The 19,268-nt window shown below is 55.4% G+C and overlaps 4 protein-coding genes across 4 annotated transcripts; all 4 read right to left on the bottom strand.

The window, feature by feature from the left end:
• Window positions 1-317: 317 nt before the first annotated feature.
• Window positions 318-2,531, bottom strand: EsH8_IV_000477 (PalH/RIM21-domain-containing protein; the record flags this gene model as incomplete). The annotated part of the gene is made up of 1 exon (XM_083265367.1): window positions 318-2,531. One exon carries the CDS (start codon window positions 2,529-2,531, stop codon window positions 318-320), a length of 2,214 nt encoding a protein of 737 aa, XP_083124262.1.
• A 5,605-nt stretch (window positions 2,532-8,136) lies between these two features.
• On the bottom strand, window positions 8,137-9,288 carry EsH8_IV_000476 (chromatin associated protein KTI12; the record flags this gene model as incomplete). Its single annotated transcript, XM_083265366.1, has 2 exons — window positions 8,137-9,222; window positions 9,283-9,288. The coding sequence occupies 2 exons, from the start codon at window positions 9,286-9,288 to the stop codon at window positions 8,137-8,139; spliced, it is 1,092 nt and encodes a 363-aa protein (XP_083124261.1).
• Window positions 9,289-9,676: 388 nt separating this feature from the next.
• EsH8_IV_000475 (uncharacterized protein) lies at window positions 9,677-11,484 on the bottom strand (the record flags this gene model as incomplete). Its single annotated transcript, XM_083265365.1, has 2 exons — window positions 9,677-11,232; window positions 11,283-11,484. The coding sequence occupies 2 exons, from the start codon at window positions 11,482-11,484 to the stop codon at window positions 9,677-9,679; spliced, it is 1,758 nt and encodes a 585-aa protein (XP_083124260.1).
• A 4,710-nt stretch (window positions 11,485-16,194) lies between these two features.
• Window positions 16,195-18,577, bottom strand: EsH8_IV_000474 (Zn(II)2Cys6 transcription factor domain-containing protein; the record flags this gene model as incomplete). The annotated part of the gene is made up of 4 exons (XM_083265364.1): window positions 16,195-16,361; window positions 16,417-17,011; window positions 17,062-18,116; window positions 18,199-18,577. 4 exons carry the CDS (start codon window positions 18,575-18,577, stop codon window positions 16,195-16,197), a joined length of 2,196 nt encoding a protein of 731 aa, XP_083124259.1.
• Between the last annotated feature and the right edge of the window lie 691 nt (window positions 18,578-19,268).

Genomic DNA, 19,268 nt, shown 5'->3' with positions numbered 1-19,268 from the left:
CCGGCGAGGCTGCCTTCCCGTGTCCAGTATATACATGGGCACCATGCGTACAGGCCCCGGTCATTATCCGCGAAATTTTGCTTCCCCATGCCTCTTTCCGGGCGTCTCCCATATACACGATAGACCACCTCCAATATACTCCGCAATATACACCTTAAAAGTCAAGAACAAGGCTCGTGCCGGAGCCGTCCATTTTTCCCATGATAGTGCGCCGTCCTGCTTGCCCGCGATGCAAAAAAGATAAGAAAGCCGCAGCGCCACGCTATTTCAAATTCGACGAAGAAACCCAGTGCAGCTGGCCCAACCGCGCAGACTCATCATGGAGTAGGCGGTGGACCCAGGTCATCTCCAAGCCTTCGGCCATGAGCAGGTGCGCTGGGTGCCGGCGGCTCGTGTTCTTGATGTTGAGACCGCACGCCAGGCCAGAGAGGTGGTCTGCTAAGCTGGAGCGTAGCAGGCTCTGGGGGTTGGCTCACGCCGCGAGACCGGTGAGAGAAGTTGCTGGTCGCCCTTCCTAGCCCTCCAGCAAGCTGGGGTGAGAGAGCAGAGGCGTCGCTGGTGGTCCTGGTGAGCTCCGTACGCTCGGGGGAATCTTGGCTGCCAGCTCGGTCCTCCTCTAGTAATTCGGCCAAAGCTGCTCCTTGCCTTGGCGGCGCAGGAATGACGGTGACTGGCAAGCTGTCCGTCTCGGGCGTCGGGCGCATCTTCTCTCGAATCTTCTCCGCCTGTGTCGCGGCGAAGTCCTCCAGGCGGGCCCTGAGATCCCATCTTCCGGCGTCGTCATGACCACTGTGGATTTCGGGCTGCTTCGTCTCGGTATGAGCCATTACCTCGGCCGGCGGATCGCGCGCAGTACGGCGGAAGAGCGGGTTTGCAACCAGAGATCTCCATCCGTTCCTGCCCTTCGCGGTGGGGTCTTCTTGAGCTTCTGTGTCGAATTCAACGGCCTTGTGCGTCGCCTGTCTCGGGACAGGGGCTGCCATTGACGGTTCGTCATCGCTAGCGGTCGACCCGCTACTCGATGATGTTGAGTTGCTCCGAGACATGGCAGCTGGCGCATTTGGCTGTATTTGCGCCTCAGTCTGGCCAGCTGCTTCTGGTGTCCGTGAGGTTGTTTCTGATGGCAGTTGATATCTAACGGCATATACGGTGCTTGCGGCGCTGGCCGTGTCGGTTCGGCTGACGGGTGTTACGGCAGGGGCGGGCCGAGAGGGCCACATGGGCGGGCGGAGCAGGCCGCCCATAGATCTTTGGTCGTTCTGCGCGTTGTTTGTTCCCGGGTTGGGTTGGGTGGTGTGATTGGAGCGATATCTGGACGCAATCGATGTCATGCCGGGCCAAAGGTTGCCTCTTCCACTAGGCGGGGGACCTTGAGCGCCGGTACCACCTTGAGGCCCATCCTGGCCACCGTCACCGCCACCGCTCCGGTTCTTCCTCTTCCTGAGCCATGGAAACTCCGAGGCCGATACTTCCAACATTTCATCTCCATCGAAAATCTCGCGTCCAAGAATACCATCCTTCTTCTCTTCTCTCTCCAGTGCTTCAATCCTTTCCACCCACTCCCACACTACCACGCTGGCACCTGCGGCACCAACCCAGCGTACGTAGTCTCCCCACCCAGTGAATTCCGGCTGCGCCATATCCAGCACGAAGAAAAAGACTGGGACGAGGATGGCGAAGAGGGAGAGGGAGGACACCAAGACCATGTTCTTCATCAACGGGTGGTAGAAGGCGTATCGCTTCTTCATGAGCGAGTAGTAAATGACCCAAGCGGCGTATAGGAGGCCGAGGGACAGTTGAAAAAGGTAGCTGAGAGCGGGAACGGCGTCGACGAAACTTCGCGGACGGGCGTTCCCGTTGCTCCCGCTGGTGGGGTACTGGAAGCTGTTTAGGGCGCTGAAGATGAGGTTCAACGTGATCAGCGCGAACGCTGTCCACTTGATAATAACCTTTTCCCGTTGGCGCGGGAAGAGTCGGATGAGAGTCTGGGCTTGCGCCAGCCACAAAAACGTGTCGGAAATCAGGCGGATAACCTTCAGTTCGGTCCCGTCCATGACCTCGGACTGCATTTTTTTGGCGTCTTGAATCGCCCATTGATACTGTTGCTCTGCCACTTTAAAGGTGTCGGCGCTTGCTATTGTGAGAGAGATTGCCACGGTCACCGCGGCTACTTTTTGCAGCCACGGTCGTCCTCCGATGCTGATGCCATTCGAGGTTCCACCACTAGTAAACCCGCGTCGGCCAAGATATACAACTCCGCCGTCGAGAAAGGACCGAGGGGTGATGAAGAGCATGATGACGAGCATGTATGCTGTCACAGTGGTGGCGGCGAGGGCGTAGCAGACGGGGAAAATCGAAGCGTAGAATGGGTCGCGTAAGTCGTTATATTGTACCGCGCCTCCGGTCGCGGATTCTTCGTAGTTGATGCCATTATTCGCGATAATAATGGGTGCAGCAGTCGCGAATTTCGCGGCTGCGGCCCCAGCTGCCCCCAGAGAGGGCAGAGGGCTCGCGGCTGCGAGGGCTTCCATGGTCGCGGCGCCGACTCGTCGAATGGTTGTCGATGAGGAACAGAGCGGCCAGCCGCAGGCGAGGATCACGAAAGGCTTCCTCTTATTCGTAAACACTCGCCATCGAATAGACTCTACAGTTGTCGGCGGTTTCGCGGTGTCGATTAACGGTGGTGTGTCGGGTTGTTGTCGTTGAGGGACGCGAATTCGGGGGGCTCGGTCGGGCGGATGGCTGCAGCGAGCGAGAGTCGAGGACACGAGTCCGGGCGTTGCAATATGGCGCACAATGTCCCTAGAACGTCGACTGGTATTTCGGGGGACGAAGCATCGATTGACCAAAATCCTCAAGAGTCACCAAAATAGCAATGAGAGGTCGCAGGCGAATTGTTAATAAAACGGGTCGAGGTTGAATTCGTCAGTGGCTACACTGGAGAAAGGGTTCCAAGAAGGCTTGTGTGGGGGATGTGGGAGCGATCGCAGGCTGGGCGCCGAGAGATTCTTGGGAGGACAGAGAAATGGGGGGAAAAGAAAGGGCAAAAAAGGGCGGCCGGGGGGAAGATGAGAGACTGGACGCTATTTCGGGGGCCTACAAAGTCGCCGTCAACGGGGATGTGGCGCGCTGTATTCTACGGCGCTTTGTTGGACTTTTGCTGGCCAGATCTGGCTCTAGTTGCTCGTGGTGGAGTCGTCTCGAAAGTGTTTTGGAATAGCAGTTCGGGGGGAAGCGGATGGATATGGGAGAAGGGGGGGGGAAGTGACGCTCTCAGAAGGGATGGCGGTGGTGCCGGTGATGGTGGTCTGGGTGTGTGAGGCATGGCGATGTACACCGTGCCGCACTGTGAAGGGCAGTGCGAGGTACTAGGCATACCCCAGACGCCTCGACCTCCGTGCAAGCTGCATGAGGCTAACGGTGCTAAACGCTATGGAGTACGAGCTTGCGTCCAAATACAGTGGCAGGATTACGGTGGGTCCGGGTATTCCTCATCGTCGTCGCACAGTTCTTTTACTGTACATCCCGAGTCGGAGGAACCGGCTCTCTTGAGATGTCGCGACACACTGCGCGATCGTGTTGTGACAGGCTTGGCGGACCCGAGGAGGTTCGGAGCGATCTACAAAACCCAAGAAGAGGGATCATTGTCGTTGACAAGATACGTGCGTGAAGGGTTTGCGCTCTGCATGGCAGTGCCGGACGCCATTCCGCATCCCATCGCCGATCCCGCGAAAGGGTTGACATTCAAGAGGTGGGATCTATGTTACTGCCACCAGGATAGGGTTGCGAGAAATTGATTAGCATGCTTTCGGAGAAAGGCACAAGGGGTGAAATCTAACCCCGTTGCATGAAGATTGCAGCGAGACGGCAGGCAAGACCCCCGCTGAAGCCTTCCTCTTTCCTCTGGCACCGTGATGTGCAACTTAGGAATCGAGATTAGACGAGAGGGGAAACTGGACAAAATGAGGGTTTCCCATCTTGTCCGCCTTGTTGTTGTGAGTAGGACATCGATAAGAAATTCAACCAGAGCGACTCCAGGATATGTCATCACGAAATGCCATTTTTGGCGTGGAAATATCTCGGGTGAGCATTGGTCATTGACATTGTGGAATGTCAAATGTCGAATGATATGGCAAGGAAGGAACCTTTTCCGGCTCGTCTTCGACCATCGGGACTGCGATACTCGGTTCATGTGCGACGGCGATGACGGGCGGGCGTTGTGTACCTGGACGTGTAGCGTGTGATTATCTCAGACGTGAGGGATACGTACTGGAAGGGTGGGGCTCTGAGCGCCCGACGCTAGACTGACCGGGCTGCATGGCCATCCCCGCCTCACCGTTTACTGCGTAAGTGATTATTAAAAGGCGTGTTTTGCGTGAAAGGTTAAGAAAGGAGGGTGGTGACTAATAAGCCTCTCTGCTGCCGACGGACAAGTTACAACACACTGAATCGGAGACGGGCAGCCGTGCTGATCAAAGACAGAATTCGGACGGCCGCCAGCCGTCCCGCCTCCCACGGGCTCGGAGTATTTTGTCTTGGCTCATGAAACGCAGGACCAAAGGAAATGGCAGATGAAGAGGATGGCTGCTCAAGCATCCTGGTGGTGAGTGTCCGTACAGACTCAAAGTAGGGGAATATTCATCTTAATTTGTCGAGAACGAGAGCTTGACGAGACGCAATGACATCAGCTCCATCGTCGACTATCGTGGCTCTGCCAACTCTAAAAAGAAGAAAACCAGGGCGCGCTGTGTCCGATTTCGTCCCTCAACCCAATCAGACCAGTCTCCGTTAAATCAACTCTAGAGGAAGCGGACGTGGGCGTGGGCGTGGGCGCGGGCTCAGACGGTGGGCACTGCCGACGGAGGACGCGAATGATTCCCCTTCTACAACCGTCTGAACCGGTAAATGATGGACGCAGGAATAGCGTGTGCCCGCCCGGATCATCCCTCACAGTTGGCCCATTGGAAGCCTGCCACTGCCCTGCCTCGCTTCGTCGGCCACTGGGCCGGAATAGGGAATGATAAGTAAACTGCGCGCTGAATAACGACACACTGTGCCAGGGGCACGAGCACAGTGTTCTCCTCTCGGCCCACCCCCATTTCCAGGCTCACCTGTTGTTTGCCTGCCATCCAATAGGGTCCTTTGCTGGGCGAAGAATGGGGATCAGCTGCGGACCAACGTACCTAACGGGCAATTGCTCAATTGGAGGCAGCCAGGGGAGGGATGCACCCCATTCTGGCAAAGGCCACCACTAATAAGGCTTGCTCTCCGTGGGTCATGCCTAATGAGTCGCCCGAGCTGAACGAGATTCTCCTCTCAGGCGGCATTTAGCATGTCTCTCATGTCCGGAGAAAGGAGGAAGACGAAGCTGGGGCCAACGGCAGACATTCATCGACACAGGGGTTTTAAAATCGGTCTCCTGGGTGTCGGCGGATGTGTTGATGCTGTGTGCCGCCACCCGCCATGCCGTTAGTGGTCAAATCATGACTTGGACACTTGGCCTACGTTGTTGCAGAGTGTCGAAGAATGCCATCCGTGCAATGCGCTTTGCTCTGGAGAGACAGGCGACGGTCGGGTGAAAACCTGCCGTTGATTTTCAACGAGTACAACCTCAGAGCCAATGACCAAGTCCGAATTTATGGGCTGCATCAACCCCGCAGATGTGGTTAGCGTGGTGGGCTTGTGCGCGTGTTGTTGTTTTTTTGTCTTTTGTACCCAAAACTGGCCCCGTCCAATGCCGTGTGACAGTTGTCGACGGTCGTTCCCTGCCTTCCTATTTTTCGGACGCAGAATGGGTGGCTTGTGCTTTCCCTTCCTTCCCTCCTTCCCTCCTTTCCCCCCTCCTTCTTCGTGCTTCTCTTCCCAATCCCCAGTCTTTTTCCCACACCTGCCCGTCTTGGCTCTGTTCTTCTTGGCAAAGCTTATCACTCGTGGCTGGGCCACAGGCTTGGCGATTTCCCATGGTGGCTCCCTTCCCGTCCGTCTTTCATCGTCCCTTCCCTTCCCTTTCCCGTCCACTGACCGTTTGTTGGCTGTCACTGGCCGGCGTGGCTGCCCGTTGCCCAGCGTGGCTGCCTCATGCACCCATCCTGTCACTCCCACCCCAACTGGAAGTGCGTATTCCCTCTCCAGACGAACTGCATCTGTACATGCTCGGCGCCTCGTGCATCGGCTCTGTCACAATACCTTGGCATCTAACATCATCGGTCCATCCAGATACTTTCCTGTGATACTGTCCCACCTACAACGTTCAATGTCCAATGTCCGTATCTTCAATCCACTCTTCAAGCCTTGCTTCTCTTCCTAGAGGCTAGCACCCCGCGTCATGTTAGCCCATACACCACACGAAGGACAGCGCATGACTTGTCTGTCTTTAGAAGTTAACGACTCGACGACTTGATGTGAGGCGACTTAAGGCCGGCGTGATTAAGGTGAGGCAGGCGGCAAAGTCTCACCTTCAAACCCCCGAGTCGACGACCCGCGACGCTGTCTGCACTGGCCAGTTAACGCCCACCAGCACCGTCTCGAATTTGTCCACCCCAGCCCCAGCACTGGCCGTTCCAGACAACCGGGCAATTTTCGAGGAAAATCACGCACAATTGTTGTGTCAGTGTCTACATCCCCGCCAGCATGGTAGACTATGGCGCTGGCGCTGGTGTCTTTTCTTTTCCAATAGTCTTCTTTTGGCTTAGTGTTCCTGCTCCAACTCCCGGGTGGCACCACTCGCTCGCCCAATCCACCGCGGCCCCAACTCCGACATTCTCCTCGCCTCTTGGCTGACAATAAGCTTTGCTCCATGTCACGAACTTGCCCTTCTCCGACGTGTTTCTATTCAAGGCTCAACGAAACCCATCATTCAAGTGAATCGCCAGGGCGGGTGCATCCGGCAGCTCCTCAACGGCCGGCCAGCCCGCCCTCTCAGTTTCATCGATATCTCAGGTACAAGCCCGGCCCACGTGAATTGCCGCTCTGTACCTGTACTGTTGGGCTCCTCACAAGCATGCAACGAATTCCCACAATTTCCGCAACACTTTGGAATCTCGGTGGTGCGCTACTGACTTAGTGAGCTCTGCATCCGCCCGGATCCAGAAATCCGGCAACTGGCACCTTTCTCGGAATCTGGGTGGGCCGTATGTCTTGCTAGAGCGCGGCCAAGTCCTCGTCACAATACCGGTTTGGCTCAACACGGATTCGGCCATGGTGCAGCTCTTGGCGATCGCCAGACTCGCAGGAAACTCGCTCAGATCTCTCTCATTCATCAAGCCCTCACTAGACAAAAAGGGCTCTTTACGCCTGCATGCTCCAGACTCTTCTAGGACATTTAAACAATATTGGCCAGCGTACCGGATTCGCTACACTGCACTGGCAAGCTGTGTGTGTGTACGCTTCCTGGGACGTCTGGTTGTTGATCTCACTCGCCCGCTTTAGCTGTGCCAATCAAAGGAAAGAGGTGACGCAGGAATCTCCTGATTTGGTCTTGGGGGCTAACGCCATGGCCCGAAAGAGGATCAAATACCTGTTTCTCTGAGACACACCATCGCAGCGCGGGAAGCACACACCCTTTGACACGGCTTGTAAGCTATCGTCAAAAAGACGCCGTCGCGAGTGAAAGGAGGCGAGTTGGTTGTTACAATGCGACAGGCTCGTTCAGGATACTAGCCGCGTCAACAGCCAACTGTGGGTTTCCAGATGCTGTACCAATGCCATGTGTATCAGCGGTATCGTCTTGGCTTACACAACTTTGGGTCCGCCGTACTTGATAATGGCCAGCTCCATCGTGATCTGGCTGTTGGGGTTTTAGCGATTCACGAAATCAAGTCCAGGTTAGGCGCGTCCAACTCCAATTGAAACCACGTCCACACAACGTATCGCCCGTCTAACCAGATCGAACGACGTCAATGTATTATTAGTACAGGTTCTCCGAAGGCACTCGGCGAAGGTTCATGTTACAGATAGCCTCGGTGAGCTGTAAAAGTTTCTTTGCGACGAGCATTCGATAGAGGTTTCCTCGGCCCCCAAACATTGTCGAAACCCAAAGCTACCCCTTCACGAGTGACTTTCCCACGGCAGCGAAGCATTCCAGAGGGGTATCAATTTTACAGACTTTACCGACGCGTCGCTCACCAAGCCAGCCCTTCAACCCTCCTGCTCAAAGGTATCGTTGAGGTAGCCAACGAAGCTCTCCCTCATCCTCTCAACACTAAAGTTCCCCACGCCCTCGAGCCCGATCCCCCCGCGGTTCAGTCCGACAAAGGCCCTTCTAAGCCTCTGCAGCTGCGGCAACCCGACCTTGCGTCCGGGAAGCTGGACCACCAGCTCCTTCCCCTGGCCATCGCCACCGCGAGAAACTTTGACCTCCCCGCCCTCCTCTGCGTCCCCTTGCCCCTCGAGGATCCTCTTGACGACGTCCTGCGTCTCCCGGTCCATCAAGTACAGGTAATCCCCCCCGGTGTCACGGCTACGCTGCACCGTCGCTTGGTTGGGCTTGACGACCTTCCGGCCCGTCCCCGCGATGGCGTCCCAGAGATCGTCAAACACCTTTGCCGCTTGCGCTTCATCGTCGTCCCAGATGAGCGTGAAGAGGGGGCTGTCCCACCGCGTCATAGGATTGGGCTCCTCGTACCTGAATACGAGGTTCTCCCAGTTGTCCGTGTCGTAGGGCCCTTCTTCCTCGTTTTCGTCCTCTTTCTCCTTGTCGCCGGTCTGGGCAGCCTCCCCCTTCGCCCCGTCGGCCTCCGTGGTCGTCGCCTCGCGTTCGCCCCTCCTCCTCAGCCTCTCCTCATTGATGCCCCTCGCCCTCTCAATCCCGCACCCAATCTGCAACACGACGCTCGGTGTCGTCACCGCCTTGGCCTCGCAGTGCAGCTGGTACCGCCACCCCTTGATGTAGTTCATCCCGTCCAGGATCACAATGTCACGGTCCGAGAGCACGCGCTTCACGGCGCCGTAGACAGCCGCGCGGGCGTCCTTCTCCGAGGCGTTGGCGGACCGCGTGTGCAGGCGCACCTTGTTCGGGTCGAGGTCGTAGACTTCGCGCGAAATGGAGAGGGTCGAGTCGGAGATGTAGTGCAGCCTGTAGGGCTGCTTGCTGCCGCCGCTCGTGTTGCCATCGGGGGAGGCGGCGGCGGCGGCGGCGTTGGCGATGCGGGCGGCCAGGTGTGCCTGGAGCTGCTTCGCGCGGGTTGTTTTGCCCGACGTCGGGAGGCCGGACACTATGATTAACTGGTACCATTATAGGATCAGTAATTGATCATGGCTATGTTCCAGCCCTATGGGACTTACCGGCATATCTACGTGTGTTGACTCTTTATTCGGAGGGGCGGGGGTTTCTTCCTTCCTCTAGACAAGCTTGCGGTTCAGAAAAAAAGTTGGGAAAAGCGGCCGAGTGACAGACAAGACCGACCTTTGGCGGGGTTCCTGGGGGATTTTTTGCGCCGCGATCAGCTACCCCACCTACCAGATCGGGGCTGCGGGCGGTTGCGCCCCAAAGGGGTGAGAAGTTGAGCTTGAAAAAGGGACGAGGAAGACAGTGAGTATATAACACAGTGGTATGTTGAAATTCAAATGAGCTCTTCCGTATGGGTATCTCGAACCTCGTAGCTCCTTGTAAACGCCTGATTGCCCCCCCTAGTAAATGCAAACCCTGCGGCTCTCTTGCACGAACCGGTCCTCTCCTTCAGTCTTCCATCTCCTGGTCCTCGTCGGACTTGCTGTGTGCGCCCATGATGTCGATATAAAGTAGCATGCGGTCCGCCACCAGGTCCATCATCTCCTTGGCATAGAGGTCCCGAGGGTTCGGGCCCTTCCTGCCACGGCCCCGGCGGCTCGGGGTGCCCGCGCCCCTCCGGTTCGAGCCCCTCGCCTTGGCCTTGCGCGCCTCGATGCCCGCGACCGCAGCCGCACGCAGTCTATCTTTGGCCTCTCTGATTTCCTCCGCGGGAAGCATATGAAGCAGGTTCTCAAGGATCAGCGCCACCCTGGCGTTGTCATCCGGGTCGATGGTGTTGGCATGGGAACCCAAGTAGCACAGCTCCAGGACATCCGCGTTAATTACGACGCCGAGGCCTTCCTCTTTGGCGACGGTTTTGGGGTCGCGGTATCCGGACGGCATCAGCAGATCCAGCTGGACTGTCAAGAAGTCGACCCTAAAGGCTCCTCCGTAGCGCTGGATATAGGTTCCCATGTCGGTGATGAACTGGTGGAAGAACGAGAGCGGTTGTTGCTTGAGCAGCCTGCACAGCTCTGCAGTATATTCATTGTGGTCCATGAAGTCGTCAGGAAGGTTGTAGGCAACCTCTGAAAGCAGCTCCATTAGCCGCAGGCGGAGAGGGATGGAGTCGGTCAGCGCGGGGGCGACGACTTCCCCTGCCTTCCTCGCCGACGTACGCGGGGTGCGAGGGGTCCCAGGCGTGCCCATCTCCGAGGGCTCCGAGTCTGTCAAGTCTTCGTTGAAGTAGTCGCCAAACTGGTCGTTCTCAATGTCGACCGCGGCCATTCTTTTCCGCTTCTTGTCCTCGCTCGGGAGGCCCTTAGTCTCTTTGCTGAACACCTCGGGAAATTTCGCCATGGACGAGCTGCACCCGTCGGCGAAGATGGCCTGGAGGATCATCCTCAGGCCATGCCTGCTTGAGTCGGCCTTCTGCTTTACGTACATGACGAGGATGGATTCCTGCATGTTTGTCCACTCGGGTGTCTGAGAAGAAGAACCCGCCTCCTCATCCATGCTTTTTCGCTCGTACAGATCGGCTTCAAGGACGTCCAGCATGAACTCGAGCCAGATCTTCCAGAAGCGCCATCGGTGGGGATGGAGCCTGCTGCAGTTGAAGGCCCAGCCCAGCACGGTCCAGAAGTCTGGCGCCCGCTGCCATATGCTGTCCTCGCCGGCCATCTTGTTGTTGCCTATTTGGTCCCCGTCAAGCTCGTCGTCCTCTTCTTCGTGGTATCGGTTCCGGCGGCCATACTGAACTTCATGGAACTGAAAGGCGTTCTTGAAGCCGGCGTTGATGGGGCCGACAATGGCGAGTAGGTTGCGCAAGTAGTCCAGCGTCTGCGAGCCGACCTCGAGACGGTCGGATCCGGCGGCTCGGCTTGTATGGCTCGGGTGGATAACCAGCGTGTTGAGCAGGGCGAGGTGGGTTAGCGGGGGGACGTAGACGGGCTTCTTGGAGGAGGCATCTTTTCGCGAGTACCCGGCGGTGAGGAGGCTGTTGTAGAGGCCGAGGGCGCCATTGTCTGGACGAATGTCAGCGGAAGCCTCGAGTGTGGGCCGTACGCAAACGCACAGAGGTGCTCCTCCAGGTAGATCTGGCAGTGCTCCTTCAGCTCGCGAGGAAGCTGGCTCGCAAGAGAGTAAGTGGGTGCAGCAGGTGCGGGAGGCGTGGGGGTGCTCATTGCATTCGCACCGTTGGGCGACTGAAATGCCGTTTGGAAGGATGCTGGAGACGACACTGCGGACAGGTCCGTCAGCGACGAAGTGAGCTCCATCGCGGGCTGCTTTGGGTGGGCTTGACGCGTCCAAGGTGGGTTGGGACGACGCGATCGGAAATGCCCTGCGCGCTGCCATCAATTAAGGTTGACGAGGGGTCCCACAGAAGGGTCCCGCCGAATTTAGAACCTTGCTCTAGTTCCGTTACAGTTGGACTACGGGCACGCTCCACCGCCTGCCTGCCTGTCGAAGCCAGCTCTGTCGCTGCCTAGTTCACAGAGCATGCCTCAATACGTCAGGGACAAAAAACTCCACAGGTTGATCCGGCATACAGATTTTCTTTTTGATTAATTGCATGTGTCTCTCATGACCTTGACTTGTTGGAGGCAGTCGGTGGATCAATGTGAAGACTTTTGACATCAAGCATCGAAGTAGAATCGGGTTGTTAATATGCATCGTCTGATAGCGCAGTGCCTTTTAGAGACCGATCTCCAGCAATTCGTTGCAAAGATGCAAAGCCCGTGTCCCGGGAGTATATAAACAGGCTCTTTGAGTACTTACCTTGTTTCGTGTCAGCCGTCCCTATGGCTGACAGACCACCTAACCTACTTGTCTAACTGGGTGGTGGAATGACCAGCAGCCAGCTACGCACCAAATCTATGCTGGACAGTTGGCATGATGACCTGCAATTCCGCACAACAGCCAGAATTGCCTATGCACCCCAAACTAGGGCATCATGGGAACGGTTCTTTGATCACCACGGATTTGAAAAATTCAGTGAGTTATTCGCTGGGCTTTGGCCATGAACCGGGGGGGGGGTATACAATCGAGCGATCTCATACAAGTAAGTAAAGCTTAGGTTCTCTGCGTCTTCCAGGTCTATCGGCCGTCAACTCTAAATTTGGCCGGGTTAGTGGTCAAAACCTGACTCAAAACCTGCATCAAAGTCTTTGGACATCTACATAATCACCGTGTCGCCTGTGGATGAATGTATATAATCAGCCGACGACGGGCGTATAATATAAACACCATCCCTAAGCGTGACTAGAAGTAGGTCGAGAAGTCTAAGAGCCTAGATGGCAACTGGCCTCAGGCCGCTGGCGCTCCAAATAATTTTGTTATTAAAGGTTAAGTTTAGTATACCATTATGTCTTGTGGGGCCTGGAAGATTAAAGAATTGGTTCATTGGGCTTTGATTATTCAAGTCGGGGTGTATTCCGGAGGGTTTGGCTACTTGGTGGTCTGACTAGATGACGAGGGTGGTGCTACTTTGCCACGATCTGTTCACCCCCACAACAACCCGGTCAACTAAGCATATTCTTCTAGTAGTTTCTAGTATTTCTTATTAGCGGGAAAACTCAGAAGTCTTGGTATACTGGGATTAGATCTCTTATGGATGTACACACGGGGATTCGTTGGAGATATTGCATCAGTGTGACCATCTAGGTTTAATCATCGGCGATTCGAGTGTAGGAAAGTGCATCATCAAATCTCAGCGTTGGTTGGCGAGAGGTCCAAGGAGCGTCAGATGATTACACAGGCAACTTCAAGGCATTGCATCAAGGCTTCCGTACCAAAAGGAGCCTCAAGCTGTGGCACTATTATGTATACAACCCCGTTACTAGCAATGCTCAAACCACTGACGGACACGACAAGCGAACCAAAGCCCTACCCACTAAATAAGGGTTCACGTCCATCTCATTACAAGGCATCAAAGGTCTTACGCGTGCTGTGGTTCACAAGAAAATGCACGCCCCTCCCCTCTTCACCTCCCACCCCTCCCGGCCCTCCCCCCCAAAGGGGATCCACACACTAGAAGACGACATGTCACGATTTGCCCAAAGAGGATTAAGGGCGCCTGGTATTGGCTGCGAGGGCAGGCCACTCGCTGGAACGGGAAAAGGGACTTCGGAAGACGGATAGCTGCATGAATATAATGTGTTGATACCCGCCTGTAACGCCCAATGGGGCAGCCACTCTCTATCGAAGTCGTAGTCGTAGTATACACCCCCTTCTCAAATCGCACTTTGCTATCCGATAAGTCGGATCAGATATGTCCCCAACGCCCTGTGTAATGCAAGGTACCGCAACGTTCCCGAGGGCCAAGCGGGCTAACGCCCTTCTGCATCTCAGCCCAACGGTCGGCACCGTATCGATATGGGATGGATCAAGCCACCCTGATGTCCTCCTCTTCTAAATGGTATATATTGTGGTCGAGCCAGTAGATGTCCGCAAGGCGGACGACATGCTCGTGTAGTATGATGTCGCTTATTTCAATGTTGTAGAGCCCCCCCCATAAACGCCAATGATGTAAAGTAATTGTTTCAGTATCGTAAAGAAGCCCATTGTCTTGCTCTATAAGCTTGTTGGCTTTATTTGCCGTTGGCTGCGTAGAATTAGCAACTGAAAATGACGCATTCTTGAACGTAACAGAATATGGGGATACGAATATGGGACAGAGGCTTGAGGGATTACGGCGGTCACTTACTTGGGTCGTTGGGGAAGGTGGTGTTATCACCGTCGTTCTTCTTGTTCATCATTTTGGGAACAGTGTAGGCAGCAGGCATGATGTTTTGTTGTTGGCTGTTGGCTGGGAGTGAAAGATGAGTCGAAGAGTCGAAGTAGTATGAAGTAGTGAGTGTCGTGTGATGAAGTTGGGGTCACTTGAGTGTTGGATTGTTGGATGAAAGTGTATAGATGGATTGTGGTTGTTGGTGTGTGTCGAAAACCAAGGCATCAAGAGTGGTCATTTATATCTATCACGGAGGTTGATTGCTCAACTTGAGTCACACCAAGAGACAAGAATGAGTATGCCTCTGAAGGCAGACGAGACAGTGCCTCAAGATTGTCCTGCCTAGACCCCCATGCCCCAGTCAGACATGCCGCCTTTGACAATGCCATGTCAAACATCGAGGTTGAAAACCCCAAAATTGTGGAATTCCTAACTTATGCGCGGATGCGCGTCCGGGTGATACCGATTTTGCGCAGCCATGAATTCTCGGACAGCAGGCATTGGTGCGATGTGATTCGTCCATGGTTTGCGTTTGCAATGACCAGACCGGTGCCTTGAAGTCATGTTTGGAAGTTGGACCCCTCCAAAATGAGGCACCCCGCCGCAATAAGGCAGATCAAAGATGGCATTGCTCAGTGAGTCAGGTCGAGGGTATGTCGGCGTACAATTGCCGGGGAGTAACCCCCCCTCCTTCCAGGAATGGAAGAGAGGTATCATCGCATCGCAACGGCGTGCTACTCAAGATGCTGCCGTTCTGGGGTCGTGGGAGGCTGGGACGATTGGCTGCCTAGGTCATCTGCTAACAAATGACATGGGGCCCCCACATTGCCCGAGGCAGCAAGCCCCAGTTTTCCAGGCAAGAGCAACAATCCGAGAACGCTGTCTCTGCCGATGTCTAAAGGGGAAAAAAGGACGGAAAGGACGAGAGGTGCAATATCACGAGCTTTGACATGTGCGTCTTGCATGGCTACAAGGCATCCAGAAGGCTTGTGGATAAAGCGATACTGGGCGAGGGTGGCTGTGCGCCTTCGTTGAAGAAATGTCAAGAGCGCAGATGCGCCCTCCAGCTGCGGAAGAAAAGGAACAAGGACGAGACAGACAAAACAGTCAAACGACATGTCACAGCCCGTATGACTGATTACCTTGGGCACTTGCGACAGGTATCTATCCTTCCGGTGAGTCGAACGCCTTAGGAGCCAAGGCGGACACCGGGTAAGGCAAGTCGGCAGGGACACATGATGACAGTCATTGGAAAATTTGTATGTTGGGAAATCCCCGCTGCTTTCTCGGTGATGTGCGCCGTCATGATTGACGGAGCCAAACCAGGAGAAATTAGATGAGGAGGCACAGCCCGGTTCCGTCTAGCACTCAAACTGACCGAACACAAGTAGAAAAAATTATATCGAGATCGGTTGATTATTGGTGCGAAAGTGTATGAAGAAGAAGGGAAAAGGGAAAAGAGGGGGGATTGTGGTTCGCGGACATAAGAGGTGTCGTTGCCTGGTTTCGCCAGTATTAGCTAAGCACGCTGCCTGGGCATGTCAGACCAATCAGGGCTAGCACCTCGTCACCTCGTGATGTCCCACATTTCCAGCCGACGTGTTTTTTCCCGCGAGTATATTTTCACGCTCCTCCCCTCTCTTCTACTCAACTTTCATTCTTCATCGACACCAGCAGCTTCGCGCGCGCTCTCAATATTGGAGAGATTGGGCTTTATGCATGGTCCTTTCCAGATTCGCTCGTCGTGTATGGATGCCTGTTACATCGCAGGACACCTGCACCTCGGTACTGGATAAGTTCGTGTTCGGTGGCCTCCAAGCAAGTGCCGATGCCAACCGCAACGGACGCGCAAGAATGCTCATGTTTTTGTCACATCGGTCTTTGACCAAACCCCACGATATGCCTACACTTCGCGAGTTCAGTACGCGAGAGTGTCAACTACTTTTTATATCGTTCGAGTGGGAGAAAAATCCAAGGTCTAGACAACCGGTCCGCTCCACCCTGACGCTATAGAGATATAGTGTGGCGTCAGGACTAAAATCGGACGCACATATAAAGTTGCTCTCTTCGAGATGCGATTGCCTCTTTGTTTGCGCTTAGAGGGTGTGTTTGTTATCATGCAAAATATGTACCATGTATCAATCGTGACTACTTGGGCATATCCGCCCAGCACATTAAGAGGGTATCCCGACACAAACGTTGACAACTCCCAACTCCAAGACCTGCGCTGCGAACCGGGCCATATAAGATGCTTCCTTCAAAACGCGGTCTCGCCAAAGATATACTTCTCGTCCAAGAAGGACAGCAGAAACTTGGCCACCAACCGACCGGTGTAGTTAACCGAGACGTCGCGGGGGAACGGGTGTGACTCGCCGTCGCCATTCGGAAGAATCGGGTCCGTTGCTAACATGTCAAGTTCGAGGTCTGCAATGTCACGTCAGTATCACTGCCTTGGCAGTTGGAGTCTTGAGGGACCTACAGTTCTCGCCTCGGATCAAGTTTTTCAATCTCGCCACCATCTCCATGGCCGGGCCGTCCAAATCACCTTGCTCGGCCCATGAGTTGTCTATCAAAGGATTGAACGGCTTGGTCGACGTGTCCCGGCTGTGCGTCTGGTAAATCTGATGGAACTGGTACGCAAACTGCTTGAACGGCATGTTTTCCACCTCTGCATTGATGTTCAATGCATCCTGGCGCTTGTACTCGGGCGGCGTACGGTTTCGTATGCTGATTTCGTTGAGGGCAACGACGAATGTATCGGCTGCTGTCTCGACCGACTCCATGAATAAGCAGAGTACCAAGAATGACGCCATGCATGGCGCCCATTCCCGTCGCGACTTGGGCTTAAGCGACTTGGAGAAGGACTCGAACAGGTGTTGCATGTCCTTCATCAGAAGCTCGTCGATCGCCGCCTTGATCTGCCTGTTGAGCACTCGCGGTGTCACCCACGGTACCTCCTGTGGCACGAGACCCGAGTCCTGCAGGCTCAAGACGCTCGGCCGTGTGATGCACAGGTGCCGGGTCATTACGAAGTGGGCGCCGTATATCGCCAGGGCCTTCTTGATCATCGACGACTAGATAAAATCAGCAAATTGTCTGGAGAAGACAACACACAGAGGCTTACATTGGACTTATTGGCATACTCCTGCACGACCGCCAAGATATTCCTCGGCAGCTCAGTATGCCGTATTGACTCCGTCACCTGGTGTGCATATCCGGGTTCGGCAGCGATGGAAGCGATGTATTCCTTCACCTTCTTTCGCAACGCCTCTCTTTGGGCCGCCGAATCCAGCTCCAATACCATGGGCGCCGTCTGTCTCGCTTGCAGATCCACTCGGTCCTTTCCCACATGCAGATGGTAGTGCTGCTGCACATCGTCCGTCCGGGGCTTGAAGAACCTCGCCCGGACCTTCAGTGACGGCGAGAGGCCGGAGAAGAGCTCAACCTCGCGGGGCTCCAGCTCCACCGCATCAATATCGACGTTCTCTGCCATGAAGGCAGACATCTTATCTTTGCGGAAATGGTTCCGCATAAAGTCGGGAAACAGCACGGTCAGGAAGTCGGCAAACTGCCAGCAGACGACCTGCGGCACTTGGACCGCGAGCTTTTTGCAGTTTTTGCACGGCCTCTCTGAATCGCACTTGACTTTGCGGCTGTGGCAGCAGAAGCAGGCACCCAGGCGGCGGACCTGCAGAGCACTCTCCTTGGTGGCATTGGCTAGAGGGCCCTTGCGCCCCCGCGTCTGGGTCTTCATGGACTCGAAGCACTCGAACAGGTTGGGGCGGCCTGAACGGGCGTTGATGGAATGGGGCGTAACGATAACAAACTTGCTCGCGGGTTCGGTAGCCTTCTTCTTCTCAACTTTGCCGGTCATGACCTTGCGGATGGGACTGGATGCGGTGGTCTTGTCGCCTTCGTGCTTGATATCCGGGGAGTTGGGATTCGAGTGAGCAGGGCTTGTGGATGCGGAACCTTGTGACGATGAGAATTCCTCCATGACAAACATTGAGCTGCCATTGTCGACCTTGAGATTCGCCGGGCTCCACGGGCCCGGGTTGGCATTGGAAGGTAAATGTTGCGAGAGATCAATATCGAGGTCCTCCTGCTGCCGGGAAAATGTCTCCAAGCTTGTCAGGGGAACATTGTGCGTCTGGAACGAGTTGACAAAAGAGGTCAATTCTGAGAAGCAAAATTCGTCAGTTCCGGGACAAAACACACACACACACACACGGCCGATCAACAGCAGACCACCTCGACTCACCGTTAATGTTGAGCTGCTCTTCGGAAAAGAGATATCCCTGCGGCGTCAGGAAGTCGGACTCCTGGGCGCCTGTAACGAACTGGCCCTCGGCGGACGGGAGCGGAGCAGCAAATGCCTCCGCTTGGTCCGGGAAACTCGCGGCGGAGAAGTCCGGTTGCTCGCGGTCGAGGTTTAGCGGGGATAGGCCCGCCGGGTCCGAGCCGACGATGTTACCGACAACAGCGTAGCCATTTAAGCTGCCACTGGCCGGGCTAGGCAAGAAGCCGACCGAGGCCGGGTACGAGTAGTCCAAGTACTGCCACGAATCGTCCGTGTCGGCGGCGGATTGGACGTCGTAGGGCGAATGAGGCGTCGGGCCTCTCGAGGAAACGGACGTCATTGCGGCCCGTCCGTAAGTCTGTGCGGCCTATGCCTTTTGGATATCGTCCTGACAACTGCAAAATAAGTGCTCCGTTGTTGTATAGATGAAGCGCCGGGTGCTACCGATTCGAGTTGATGGATTCGGAGCCGCCTTGTTCTTCGAGGTCGAGGTCGAGACGGGGTTGTTTCGTTCTCTCCAACGTCAGAAGGCCAGCTGAGCAGCTTGGGGGCTGTGCTGACGCCCAATCTTCCGTACAGCTGTGGCGCGGCGGGGGTCCTGGGCAGGTAAGCGGGAGCGCAATGCGATTTCTCTCCGCCTTCTTCTTCAGCGCTCAACCACGGAATAATTGTGATTCAAAAGTCGTCGGTCGGCGTCGGGCAGGAGGCGTCAATCGTACAAGTTGGGGTGTGGTTTTTCAAAAATCGTCTTGACCGCTCGGGAGTCCTGCAGGAGAGCGGAACGAGGGAACGAGGGCACGAGAATGGGCGGCCAACAAGATTAAAACGAGTGGACGGTCAGTCAACCCATGCCTGTGGCCAGTAGCAGTGCTGCCGCCGCCCATCCCGCGCATCCCCCTTCTCTCTCTGGGCGCTGCTGAATGTCTCCGCCTCACGGCCCCTAGCCAGCTAATGGGCCGCTAAGCCACTTCTGGGACCGAAGGCAGGCTCAGAATCACTCGAGTGATTGGAGCGCTAGCCCGATTCAACAC

The sequence above is a fragment of the Colletotrichum jinshuiense genome, chromosome 4 (assembly GCF_051148585.1).
Source record: "Colletotrichum jinshuiense chromosome 4, complete sequence".
NCBI classification, from domain to species: Eukaryota; Fungi; Ascomycota; class Sordariomycetes; order Glomerellales; family Glomerellaceae; genus Colletotrichum; species Colletotrichum jinshuiense.
Note: the sequence above shows the minus strand (reverse complement) of the source record. Positions and strands in the feature narration are given on the sequence as shown.